Consider the following 12660-nt stretch of genomic DNA (forward strand, 5'->3'; position numbering starts at 1 on the left):
TCACAGATTTACTCCACCCCCCTGGAATTACTAATTTTCCATAACTTCCATAGACTCGCATAGACACATTTCCTATTAAAATATGCAGTTTTACATTCATTTAAGGAGGTAAAATCGATCAAAAATGTTTTTGTAATATTAAAAACATTTGATTAAATATTCCACACATACATTCTGTACATCCGTACAAAGTATTACAAAGTCAAAACACCACCTTCTCCAAGTGGTAAATGTACCTCCGTTCGATACAGTCGCTTTCTCTCCTCTGAACTTAGATTATTAAAAAATTCTGTCCTTGTCAACCTCTTAATCGTCCCCGTTACCCTTCCCGATTTTGGTTCCTTACTTCCCGTGTGTCATTTATAATCTGTACCTGAAAGGAGCAAGTGTATGCATATTAGGTTTGTGCAAAGTGAACAAGAGAGAACGCTACAGCCGAGCAAGCCCAACAGTGAAATACCCTGCGCCACTGGCAGAAGCAAAGAGAAGAAGAAGAGCGACCTTGATGCTGCAGTTTGTGGGTATAGTACTGAAGTGAAATTGTTTCATTTATAACTTTCCTTAGGAATGACCGATTTGGATGAAAGTACGGCTTATGTAACTTTCGAAATGTAGACAGTATTGACGAAATTCTGTAGCGGTGAGAAGAGTGTAAAAATTAAAAAAAAAACAAGAAAGGAATGTTAAGTCGAGCAAGCTCAATTCTTAAATACCCTGTACCACCACACAAAAATTTTTTAAAAAATTTAATTAATTTACTTAATTAATTAATCAAATATAAAATAGTCCATACATAGATTTACATCAGAATCGTTCATTACATAAGTATGTCAAAGCAGCAACAAATACACCTGCGGACACAGCTTGGGCCTGGTTATATGGCTATAACTTTCTTTCTAATCAACTTATCATAATACGGGTATATAATCACTAACTGGATGTGACTATGGGAGTTATAGAAAATCGCGAATAGGGGGGGGGGGGGGGGGGGGGGTGAAGTGGGGAAAATGAACACACTCGTCCTTTCTCGGGCTCAGGACAATCTGGATACCAAGTTTGGTTATTGTAGCTCTTATACTTTCTGAGATCCTTGCGTTCATACAGACAGACAGACAGACAGACAGACAGACAGACAGACGGACAGACGGATCAAGAATATATATACTTTGCGGGGTCTGCCACGCCTCCTTCTGTGTGTTTCATTTACACTCGCACAAAACTAATATACCCTTTGGGTACGTGTTGGGACTTTTAAAAAATGTTTTCAATTTATTTTTGTTACGTCTTCAGTCGTTACTGCTTACTACTGCTTACTTTGCGCTGTTAATCTGTGCTTAACTGGCCTGCAAACAAACAACAATTGACCTAAGGAGTCGGACTATAACAATTTCCGATTTTAGTTGTAATTATAAGCAAAAAGTGTGCTCTATTTTAGAAGATACCTTTCTTCGCCTTATTTAAATCACGCCCTTACCTTATTCAAAGTTTATTTTTAACAAGTAGTTTTCGACCAATTTGTTGAAGAGAGCAAAATATGTTATTATATTTTAAGCCAAAGCTTACCTGGCAGGATGTCCATCAATTGCTTACCACAAGAGAATGTTACGGAATGGTACGGTACAATTACCGAGCTGTTATCCTTAGGTGTCCACACTTTCTATGCATTTTTCGGTTATGTATGTGAATGCCAATGTAAGGAGAATCAGATGATGTCCGTAGCCGGCTTAGCTGAGAGTCTTGCGGCAGAAAGCTATCAACCGGTTAACACTTCATGGCGCCTAGCACGGAAATGCCAATTCGCACTCATTATGGTATCGATTCTGAGTCGATTTTATTTGAATGCAATTACAAATTAAATAAAATGATCTTGAGCATGCCTCAACTAGCATAAATTCTGAATTTTGATCTACCCGCTAGCGACTGGTTATTCCACCTGGCAATTGTTTTACAAGCCGACCAGTTGCCAACAGGTACGGGTTTAAGTTCAACGAACTCGGCACTTTGCAAATTTAGCAAAAATAACATTTTGCTATGGCAGACAAATATAGTACAAATCGCCCATGTACATTTATTAACTTATATTAATTTATGCTGTTTACTCATACTGCATAATTCATGAATAATGTAAATTGTAGTTAATAAAAATTCAAAGTTTTGCATTTTACGGCAGTACGGGTACTGGCCCAAGAACTACGGCAACGGGTGTTGCCCCATAATCCACCAAGAGACAAGTTCATTGAGAAAATAAATGTGAATTATAAATAATTTAATAATTTAGTAAGCGCTCAGTGCCGAGTACCGTAATCAAGTGCAACAATTACATCAGCACAAGCTCGGACTTAGATTAATTTAAATGAAAAGCTAATCGAGACATCTGGCCGGTTCCAAGCTGCGTTAACTACGTAGCAGCACGCGAGGAAGATTTCGGCAATGCGTTGCAATCCTTATATTAAAATCTGGTATGTACTATGCTTCAAATACTGTCGAATATTATGTTATTCGCGTTCGATTTGCAAATCATCTAGTCTTACGGCTGCCACAGTTCGATAGATAACACCCATTGACCTACAGCGCTTTGTGCCATGATTCTACTGACAAAACGCTGAATCATTGAAGCCATGAATTGCAAATAAATATGAGCATTTCACTTGTTTTCTTCGTCACTTTATTTTTCTGCGATCAACAACAACAACAACGACAAGGGGGCTAAGAGTCGTTGCTGAAATGTGAAATGAAATCGAATCCAGATATGTATACATAATCGATTATGGTAACTTTATTTGGTGGTCTGAAAGGAACTATTTCATAGTGTATGCTCCCTGCTCGGGTTCTTGGTGTAGCGCTCACACCTGTCGCAAGCTCGAAGTACCTTATACTATACGTGTATAGTATTTACGAGTCTGGGTATGCATACATTCATATGTACAAGTATCTATAGCAATTAACCAGTTCTCCATTGAATGCAAGCTGATGTAATTTAAACTGGCTATTGCACTAGGTCAAATAGATGGACGCCCAACATCTCTATTTGCCTACAAAGTCGCGTCAGTCGTTTGCATATACGAGTACGAGTATACCTCTAAAATAAAACAGACGCCATGCCACACGCATTTTTGGTTCACTCGCACTCTGAAAGCCTGAAAATGTGACAACCATCATAGCACTTTGTGCCTGACTAGATTAGCTGACAAATATACATACATACATACATACATACTTATAAGTAGTATACCTACTCCCCTACTCGTATACCAGAGCGTACATTTATGTGACAGATAAAAAATATTGAGAACTCTGGGACTGGGTTCATGTGAACCGGCGCTTGACTGACGCTTTGCAGGCACACCTGTTAAATTTTAGCCAAATGGTCTGTTGCGGCCTGATACTGATAAGATTGAATTAACCAAATAGAAATGTGCGAGTACGTCGTCGATTGTACGATTTACGAGTATATGTACTCCGTTCTCGGATACTCGCAACCGGAGTGCGTGCGTACCTAGATGAGTAATGGAATACTGGTTGGAGGCAATGAAAGACTAATATTTCTCTTGAAGTGTACATACATATAGTAAGTAGTCAGTTTTGTATTTTCTTACTGATTTTATGGCACTTAAACTTACTGAGCTAAAAACAATGAGATTATAAATTAAGCATAAGCTACCATAGTTTTTGTTTACCAAGCAATAGTTATAGTAAGTATTGACAGAGAAGGTAACTCAGAAAGTGAATTAGATATTAATATAGTAGTACTTGTATGTATATGTAGTATTTAGATAGTATTAGGTTTGTACATATTTTATTTACAGTGTTTTGTGGTATTTGTGTGCCTGAATTATTAGAAATTATTGTCCATTTGTATTATTTGTCATGTCTTCAATTTGATTCAATTATTGTCTTTTCATTCATAAAAATTGCAAGGATATTGTTTTCCATTTATTTTACTACAAATTTGTACTTTGGCCAAAAATATGGGCTTTGCCATCAATTAATTTTGCTTTTCATTAAAATTGAGTTTAAATTAAGATCACATCGTTTTTATTTTTAGGATCTAAAATATCTATAGTACATGTGTATAGTATATAGTATATAGTAGTATAGAACTATTTGTTTTTACATACTCGTATATTGTATAACATACTTATATCAATGCGCATAATTGATTCCCCTTTGTAAAAAATAAAGCAAATAAATCTACCAAAGACGCTTTGAAAACTTGTAAAGCTATGTTGCAAATCCAAATCCAACTCCAACTCCAATTCCAACAACAACAGCACCCAACATCACTTCAGAATATTGGAATTTGAGTATCTCGTGTAAGGCAATACTACTCATCCTTTTTACGTTTGATCTTGCCCTCGGTTTGTATGGTGGAGGTGACCGCCTCGATGCATTCGGCAATCGTCGGCTCCGACTGGTCAGCACTGTAGTCCTCGCCGGCCATGCGGCTCAATGTAAGTATGTAAGAACAGGCGACTCGCAGCACGGATAGCTTGGACAGCTTCTGGGAGCTGGCATAGGCGGGCACGGAACGTCGCAGCGTCTCGTAGGCTGCCGAGATGGTGTGGACGCGGGTACGCTCCCGTGCATTGGCTTCAATCCGTCGCTCCCGCGTCATGTTTTTGTAGTTGCGCTGCTGTGGTCGTAGCAGACCATTACTGGAGTTCCCCTTGCTCGAATCGCCTTCCTCATGCAAGTCCAAAGGGGATTCGGTCGTAGAGCGCCGTAATTTCTTGTTCTGTGCGGGTTTCTTGGGGCTGTGCTGGACGCTGTTCGAGTGCGGGAGCCCGTTTTCAGTGGATTGTGGCTTTCTAAGCACCAGAGCAAGCGGCTCCTGCTGCACCTGTTGCTGCAATTGGACTGTGAGGTCGCGGTGCAGCGTGGTTACGCCGGGATGCCGGACGAAGACATGTGCCGGGTGTGGCATGCCTTCGTGCGGCAGCACTTGACTAGGATCCCACATAAGTCCATCTCTACTGGGCGATGGCGAGGGCGAGGCCATGGCAGGCGGCGTCAACACCACTGCCGAGTCGGCCGAGGAGGTATACCGAATGCGCTTCTTGAGCGGCCCCGTTGCAACAGCAGCTGCCGTACAGCTGATGATTGAACTGATTGAGGCCGAGGACTCCACGACTTTCGAAGGCTCCGTGCTCTTGCGCTTATTTCTCATTAGCGCCAGTGGCTTTACTTCGACCATTTTGGTTGTGGTGTGGTAGTCTTCCGCCGGCCCCACATTGGCACTGCCGATGTGTGAATGCTCAAGCGCCAAGTCGTCGCCGCCTTCGCTTTCCGAGCTGGCAGAGCAGAAGCCCGCATCACGGTCATTTGAGTTGGGCGAATCTAAAAATAGATAATCGAAAAAAAGTTGATCAATGTTAGTGAAATTGCTCAAAGTTCGCAGCACGTGTGGATCTACAACATCTACGAGTATACCAATGCCGTCAATCTGTATGATGGGGAACCGGTTGCCATTGAGGCTAGGTGTTTGATTTGGTTTTGCATAATAGTATACGCGCTGGCTCTGACGTCGGTTACTCACAATAAAATCCCCGTTTTTGATGAACGTGCCTAAGAGTCTAGCCTTTATCTGTTCAACAACTTGTCAGGCTTAGATGCTTACGACAAAAACCAACGCACCAGCTGCGGTTACTCCCCCTACTCCTGACACTACCCCCTTACTCCTGACGCATTTATAATTTATTTAATTTTGGTTTAATGCACTTTTGTTGATTACTCTTCTCGCATATTCACATCAGGAAGCATTTCATGGAGCTTCATCACAATCGACTCACTATATCGAATAGCTGCCATGGGAACGATCGGTACAAAAAAACCTTTTTGTTTATAACGACATGGTAATTAAAATTGACATTTTTGAGTTTTCTATATTTATTTTGCAAATGCAGGCATCTCCAGCTCAACAGCCAAAAGCCCTGCCCTTCACTGGGTAGATATGCTTGGGAACAATAAAGTCGTGTTAAATGTTTACACAAATGTACCGGACTGAGGACATTATGAAAATAAGCAAAGAAAGTAAGCTCTGTCTATCATATCCAATATTTCATTTCACAAAAATGCTAAGCGCCGTAAACAGAGTGGAGCTCACATGTTCGCTTATCCCACCAGACAGACTTTTGAATGTTGACTCAACTATTTATAAGCACAATATCTTGTTATCATAGCTAATTTTAGTTAGACAAATAGCAAAAAAAAATTAACAACAGAATTTAGAGCAAGTGGCTGATATTGCAGCAACGAATCAGGCTGTTCAAATATTCGTAGCCGTTGAGCAGCCGCCGTTATATTTAGACAAATGTTTGCTTTAACGTCGTTAGCATTGTTAGTGTCGCCACCGCCGTATTGTCCAAAGCACCTGTGTGTTCCCGAAGTGCCGTGAGGGGCCCAGACCATAAATTTTAAGGTGCTCGCGCATGTGATACAGAGCCATGACTTGGGTACAGCTGCAACCCCTAAATCCATCGTACTTATCAAAGGAAACGCTTTGTACGAGTAGGGTCCCTTCCAAGATATTGCTATTAGATTGGGGAATCCTATTCCCGTTCATGCATCTACCTGATGCAATGACCTACGAATCTCATACGACATGTATCTATTAGTAGTTTTAGAAGTTAAGTCTTCTACTAATGGCTATTAGCGATTACCATTACCAATCCGCTTAAAAGAAATCCCAAAAAGGTCCTGTTTTTTACACACATTCGCTTGGCCTGTGCCTCAGGAATCACTTCCCATTACTTTGATGCGAAAATTCGTATCCATTTGGCTGATATTAGCCGTTTTGTCCAAAACTGAATGACACAGAATTGAAATCAGCTAACGAACTGCTAAAAAGATGCACACAGCTTCCCTGAGACAGCTGAAAAGCCCCACTCGCGCTGAAAGTCAAGCAAAGGTTATCAGTCAGTCAGTCAGTCAATGGCGGCATTTGCCAGAAAGTCCATCCCGAGACTAAAGCCGTGGCGTGTGTGGGAAGCGGCCGCTTATCAGTACATGACTGGCTCAAACAGACACTCACATACCCATAAATTATAAACACATTATGTGCTGGGATGGTGGCGAAGACTGAGGGGGCATCAAGCGTGTGTCGTAGTAAAATGACGAGTTATTTTTATGAATGAAACACCGGAGCACAAATGGAGCACTGCAGTGGAGCACGAGGTTTGGCCTCAGTTCGTTCAGTTTGGCTTCTGCGGATCATATTTGCTTCACTTGTGTTCCACATTGCTTGCCAAGTGAACAAAATTAAAATTTAATTTCGCTGCTTGCAAATTACCATACCGAGCACATGGCGAACAACTGTCCAATAATTAATTAGCATATCAGCCAGAAGGAAGAAAGCCGGGAAAGGGTCCATCCGTTTAATGAAAAAAAAAACGTGTAACGCCGTCTGGTTTTGAGTCCGATGTGCGTATATTTAATGACCACCGTGAATGTCTCGGGAAGGCACGATAACGAAATGTGGCATTAAATTGAAAATATCAATATGAGCAGTACACGTCAATTCGTGCAACTAATAGAGAAATAAACAGTATACTTTTTGTTCGTTAAACGTGGTATATTTTGTTCATACGCAATACCACTAGCTATGTACTCAGCATTATAATCTACATTACTTGTATGTAACAAATCAGCATTTCTCCCATTCTCCACAAAGGGTAGAACAGTGAGAATTTGAAAACCAGTTCAATATCTTGATAATATCATCTAGACATGCTCTTTTTAGTGAGGCAACTTCTCTGTAGCCGCCAGTAGATGGGCTTCATGGTGTCACATCCCAACTACCAAGGACGATGTGCTGCTTGGCATAAACAGTTTGCATTAAATTTTATTGGAGCAGATGGCGCCAAAAGCAACAGAGACAAATATTCGCAGTCCAAACCATACCCTAAGCGGACGGAGAGTCTTCTTGCCAGTGGCTGGCAATCAACAATACACCCGGATCCCAGCAGCTCCGAAGATGTATGTGACGGCGGGCCTGAGCTCAGACGGGTGCAGCGGGGCAGGGTAGATGAAGCGCGACAGTCAGGTCGAACCACCAAGAACAGATTTCGTAGCCAAATGGCACCCAGCGAATGGCAAACAACGCGATTCAAAAATGTGATACAAATGGGAGATGGATGAAGAAGTACAATTTCACTCGATTCGCCGGATTTAGCAACTACTATCTCTTCATTATTGTATTGGACAAAGAGCTGTGTGTGAACTCGGAGTTATTTATTTAAAGTTACTTAAAAAGTATACGGCATGTCTAGCAAATGGCATCAAAATGGACGTGGCGCCAAGTGGTCGGGAGCAAATGAAAACAAACGCTGAAATGCTGAAAAAGAATATTGTCCAATGCCAAATGCAAAGACCGATGCCAGAACAACATACACGTACATAATACTATGGTAGATATAGTACATGTAGTAAGAGTGTGTACATTCGAGTATGCCAAGCAATTGGGCAGACTAGCCGACAGTCTGTGGCATCAAAACACAAAATCGGCGGCAGTAGCCAAGGAGGTCTGCCCGCTCGATAATGTATTTGTATAATACATGCACTCGAGTATAACTTTCGTACATGTGTATACGGGTACAGACGGCTGATGACATTGTTTTCCAACAGTACGGACAGACAGAGAACAACACCAAGTGGAGTACAAGTACAACTTTGACGCTTTCGACACACCCTGGATGACTGTGGCTGATTTTGCTATCTGCGGCCATAAATTTTGAGCACTGCTGCTGTAGTTGTACGTATGTGTGTATGTATGTGTATATCTACCTATCTATCTACATACTTGTATATGTATATCTATCTATCTATCTCTCATATTGTTGACACACACGCACACAACGCACAAATTGCCAATATGTCTGGCGACATTGCCATCGTTGTCTCTGTGGGACGGACAGGCGCACTTGCGGCTAAGTGGGTGTTTGACACAAGCGTCACGCCATTCGAGCCTTGTGCCAGGACGGGCGCCGGGCTGACGGGCTGCTGGGCTGCTGGGCTGCCGGGCTGCCTGAATGCCGGAATGCCTTGGCCCCAACTAAGTGGCGACAAATAGTTGGCGCTGTCTGTGTCTCTTTTTTTGCCACATATTTCACAGCAACCATCACTCCGATGCGATTGCTCCTTTTTATGATGAAGCGGCTGCTGTGGCTGCTGCGGCTGCTGCGGCCCGCTACTGCGAATTGCACGGTCGGATCCGGCCTTCTGAACCTGAACTGGGTGGGCGCGGGTGCGGGTGCGTGTGCGTGTTGGTGCCGGCATGTGCGACCATAAAAATCTGTTGTCATCAGTTGGCTCTAATTTATACAATTTTTCATTTGAAGTTCGTGCACAGCTGGACTTTTTCTAGTCGTCCGAGCTTGCCTGCCATACGTTCCTATTTGTTAACGTTTCAATTTCAGAGATTTATTACGAGTTTTGCCATCAAGTAGAAATGGCAAATTGTAACAAGCGCTGCTGCTGCCGTTGCTGCTGTTGCTGGCTCTGCTGCTGCCCCCAATAAAAACAACATGTTAGCAGCTGTATCGTGGTTTATTTGCTTAGTGGTGCCATTAACCTTGTTTTTGAAATGCAACTGTTCGCTATATACGAGTATTTCCATATGTACGCATGTATATGTGTGTGTAAGGATAATAGCGCTTCTAGCCGCCCCTCTGCCTTTTGGGAGCTGAATAGTTCATTCGATGGGTAAGGCGTGGGCGTTTCTCCATTCGTCTGCCCATCCGTCTGTCTGCCCGTCTGATTTATATAACACAGAAAGTGAAGCCCTCAGGCTTGAGTCACCAAACTAAACTGTTTCCCGTAACCTAACTCCAGCGTATCTTGGTAGTACGAATGAAACAGTTAAGCTAAACACTACTTCCCCACTTTTGCAGAGAACTGCGCATACCATGCGGAAACAACTGATCAAATACATACAAGTATGTACTATATGTGTGTACAAATGTATACAGAAAAGTGTACAATATTTGCCGCACATCTTTTCTAAACATACACGTACAAACTTGAATAAACGACAATCCAATACAACAAGCCAAAAGCTCTATTCAAATACATATTTGTATGTATGTACTATATACATACATATATGCCTCATAATTTGTGGAAGAGCAACACCCGCGCATTATTTAGCCGCAATTTAACAAATTTTTACATCTGTTTTTTCTTCTCAAACGGTATCACCACATTGGTGCTGCTTAAATCCCAAATAAAATAACTATAGTCTAGTAAATTATGTGTGGATGTATTTATGTGGCAGGCAAATAATCACAAAAATATTTGATATGTACATACATATGTATCTGAACAAATCGAGGGAAATGGTGGCGATTCCATCATATTAAACAACTTTATTATTTTCCCCCAATCAGCGATGAAAACTAGTGAAAGCAACTGCCGTTTGATCATAAAGCTTTGTTTCCCTTTGCAAAAGATCTGAGTATTACTGAACTACAGAAATTCCAATAAACAGCAAAAAACTCATAACCGAAATTCGAAGCCGATATTTTGCATTTTTATTCAATCAAATTGTCAGACACGTTTTATTAAGCAAATATTTTGTTAAGTGTTCACTTTTTTGGCCGTAATTTAAGAAGTCAATGCGCCAATTTATTTAAATGCAGGCAAATAAATTTTATATTTTCGTGTATGCCTGATGACAAACCCGACGAAAGCCAACAGGTGGCACTCGATTACATTGTCGTTATTTGGTAGGCAGGTTCTGGTAAACTGTGATAGACCGCAAAAATGGGATCCAATTGCAGTGCCAACACTGTGGAGTTCCTGAGAGGAGACTTACCTTTCATGTTTATAGCTTGGAGCTCAGCTGCATTTAGTTGCATGTAAAGTGAGTCTGCATTGGGGACGCTCACGGAGGCCATAATAGTGGCGGGCTACAATTAATCCAACTCCTTGACTAGAGCAACGCGTAATCCACAAAACTCTCCCGAACGCCTTTTGTTGAAGTATGTTAAATGACTTGATTTGTACCCGGTAAATGGTAATTATATTCTCACATGGAAAATTGATAAGATATCTATTTGTTTTTAGTTGTATCTATGCGTACAACATAACACCACGGTTCGGCTTTTGGGCTTTTTTAAGCTAAGTGCTGTAGTACGCTGGACGTGTTTTATTTTTATTATTATTATTTGTCACTCTTTTATTGTGGCGCGCTCTGAATTTTGTTATTATTTGAACATTAATTTCTTTTTAATTATTCAATAGCTTTTTACATACACATGTACTATATATAAATAGGCAGACATTGTCCTCTCACTTGTCTTTCATATATTCCCGGTACACTCTTCCACTACGTCCTCATTAAACACGTCCGACGAGCAACACAGTCCAATTCTGACTGAATTTCAGTTCTGTTCGCAACCAGCATCATGCTAAAAACAACACGCGGTCGAACTTGGTTGCACAGTGGCTCGAGAGCTGCCGAACATCTGTAAAATTGACAAGTTGCCATGCGTATGCCTGCATGTGCATGGTTATCGATATACATATGTGTGTGTTTTGTTGCTTGTGTGGGCGTCCAACATGTTCGATTGGCTTGGTCTATTTGTATGTTTTGAAGTGGATTTTTATGAATGAATAAGAACCAGAGATTGTGCTCACAAATATGTTTGCACGACTATCTACCTTTAAAAGTAATTCTGCAGAGCATAAGATCAACATTTGCAATAGTGAAACGCAGTCTTCCCCGATTGCAGATATTCCACATATACATAAATACATACATACATATATATATGTATATATGTATGTATGTATGTTTATTAAACGCATGGCGTTATTTTGATAAATATTGTTGGGAATATATGAATTCCACTGAGGCGCTTCAGATCAGATTTTACCACTTGGTCCAAAACATACATTACATATTATTACAGCGTATGGCATGGATAATGCACCAGTATCAATTGTTCAATGTTTGTAAGTGTTTGGGGTACGGGTATAAACCAAATGTATATACATATGTACATACAAGTATGTATGTATGCATCTGAAAGCCACAATGGCCAAGACCAGTCGGTTTCAGCCTTGTTCTCCATTGGGAAAATGAAATTGAATTGAATCGATGCACTGTCGTCGGTGGGTACGTCTGTCCAAATGTGGTGTTTTTTCCACTTTTTCATGGCATCCTTTGTCACAGATGCTCGCTGACAATCACCCAGCCACCGCGCCCGCACTCTTTTCATGTCTTTGGCGTGGACTTCAACCTACAACATACACGTACATTCATACTCGTATTGTATGTGTGAGGCGCACTCAATTCAATTTCAACGGACAACGGGAGGAAGAGTGGGGAGAATACTATCGAGAAAGAGGCAGAGAGCAGCGCAGTGGGAGAAAAGGAAGAGCATGGAAAGAAGGCATGCATTCCCCAAACGCATAGTCGGTCTGCCTCTTTGGCTGATGCAGCAGAAACACTTGGGGCCATGCAAACAACGAGCCATGATCTTGGTGCTGGGCTGGGCGGGGAATGGCGGTACGCGGATATATGCGAGCCGCTTTAGCTCTATACACGTATGTGTAGTATGTGGCGGCGCCAGTTGTGTCATATTTTCCTCTGATTTTTTGTGGTTGCTGTTGCCGTTGCAGTTGCTTTGCTCTTTATGCTCTTGCATACGGCTTGAAGGC

At 41.5% G+C, this 12660-nt stretch overlaps 1 protein-coding gene across 1 annotated transcript; it reads right to left on the bottom strand.

The window, feature by feature from the left end:
- Nucleotides 1-4103: 4103 nt before the first annotated feature.
- Nucleotides 4104-11331, bottom strand: LOC115628552. The gene is made up of 2 exons (XM_030524714.1): nucleotides 10811-11331; nucleotides 4104-5337 (listed from the first exon to the last, which is right to left on the bottom strand). Exons 1-2 carry the CDS (start codon nucleotides 10890-10892, stop codon nucleotides 4325-4327), a joined length of 1095 nt encoding a protein of 364 aa, XP_030380574.1. The 5' UTR covers nucleotides 10893-11331; the 3' UTR covers nucleotides 4104-4324.
- Between the last annotated feature and the right edge of the window lie 1329 nt (nucleotides 11332-12660).

Source organism: Scaptodrosophila lebanonensis, unplaced genomic scaffold, assembly GCF_003285725.1.
Source record: "Scaptodrosophila lebanonensis strain 11010-0011.00,11010-0021.00 unplaced genomic scaffold, SlebRS2 tig00000118-arrow-arrow-pilon, whole genome shotgun sequence".
NCBI classification, from domain to species: domain Eukaryota; kingdom Metazoa; phylum Arthropoda; class Insecta; order Diptera; family Drosophilidae; genus Scaptodrosophila; species Scaptodrosophila lebanonensis.

What these genes read in the sequence shown, in the direction of transcription:
- LOC115628552 (XM_030524714.1), bottom strand. Translation starts at nt 10,892, where the DNA reads ATGGCCTCCGTGAGCGTCCCCAATGCAGACTCACTTTACATGCAACTA. An exon ending in CCAAGCTATAAACATGAAAG is followed by an intron (nt 5,338 to 10,810) that starts GTAAGTCTCCTC and finishes ATCTATTTTTAG; the next exon opens with ATTCGCCCAACTCAAATGAC.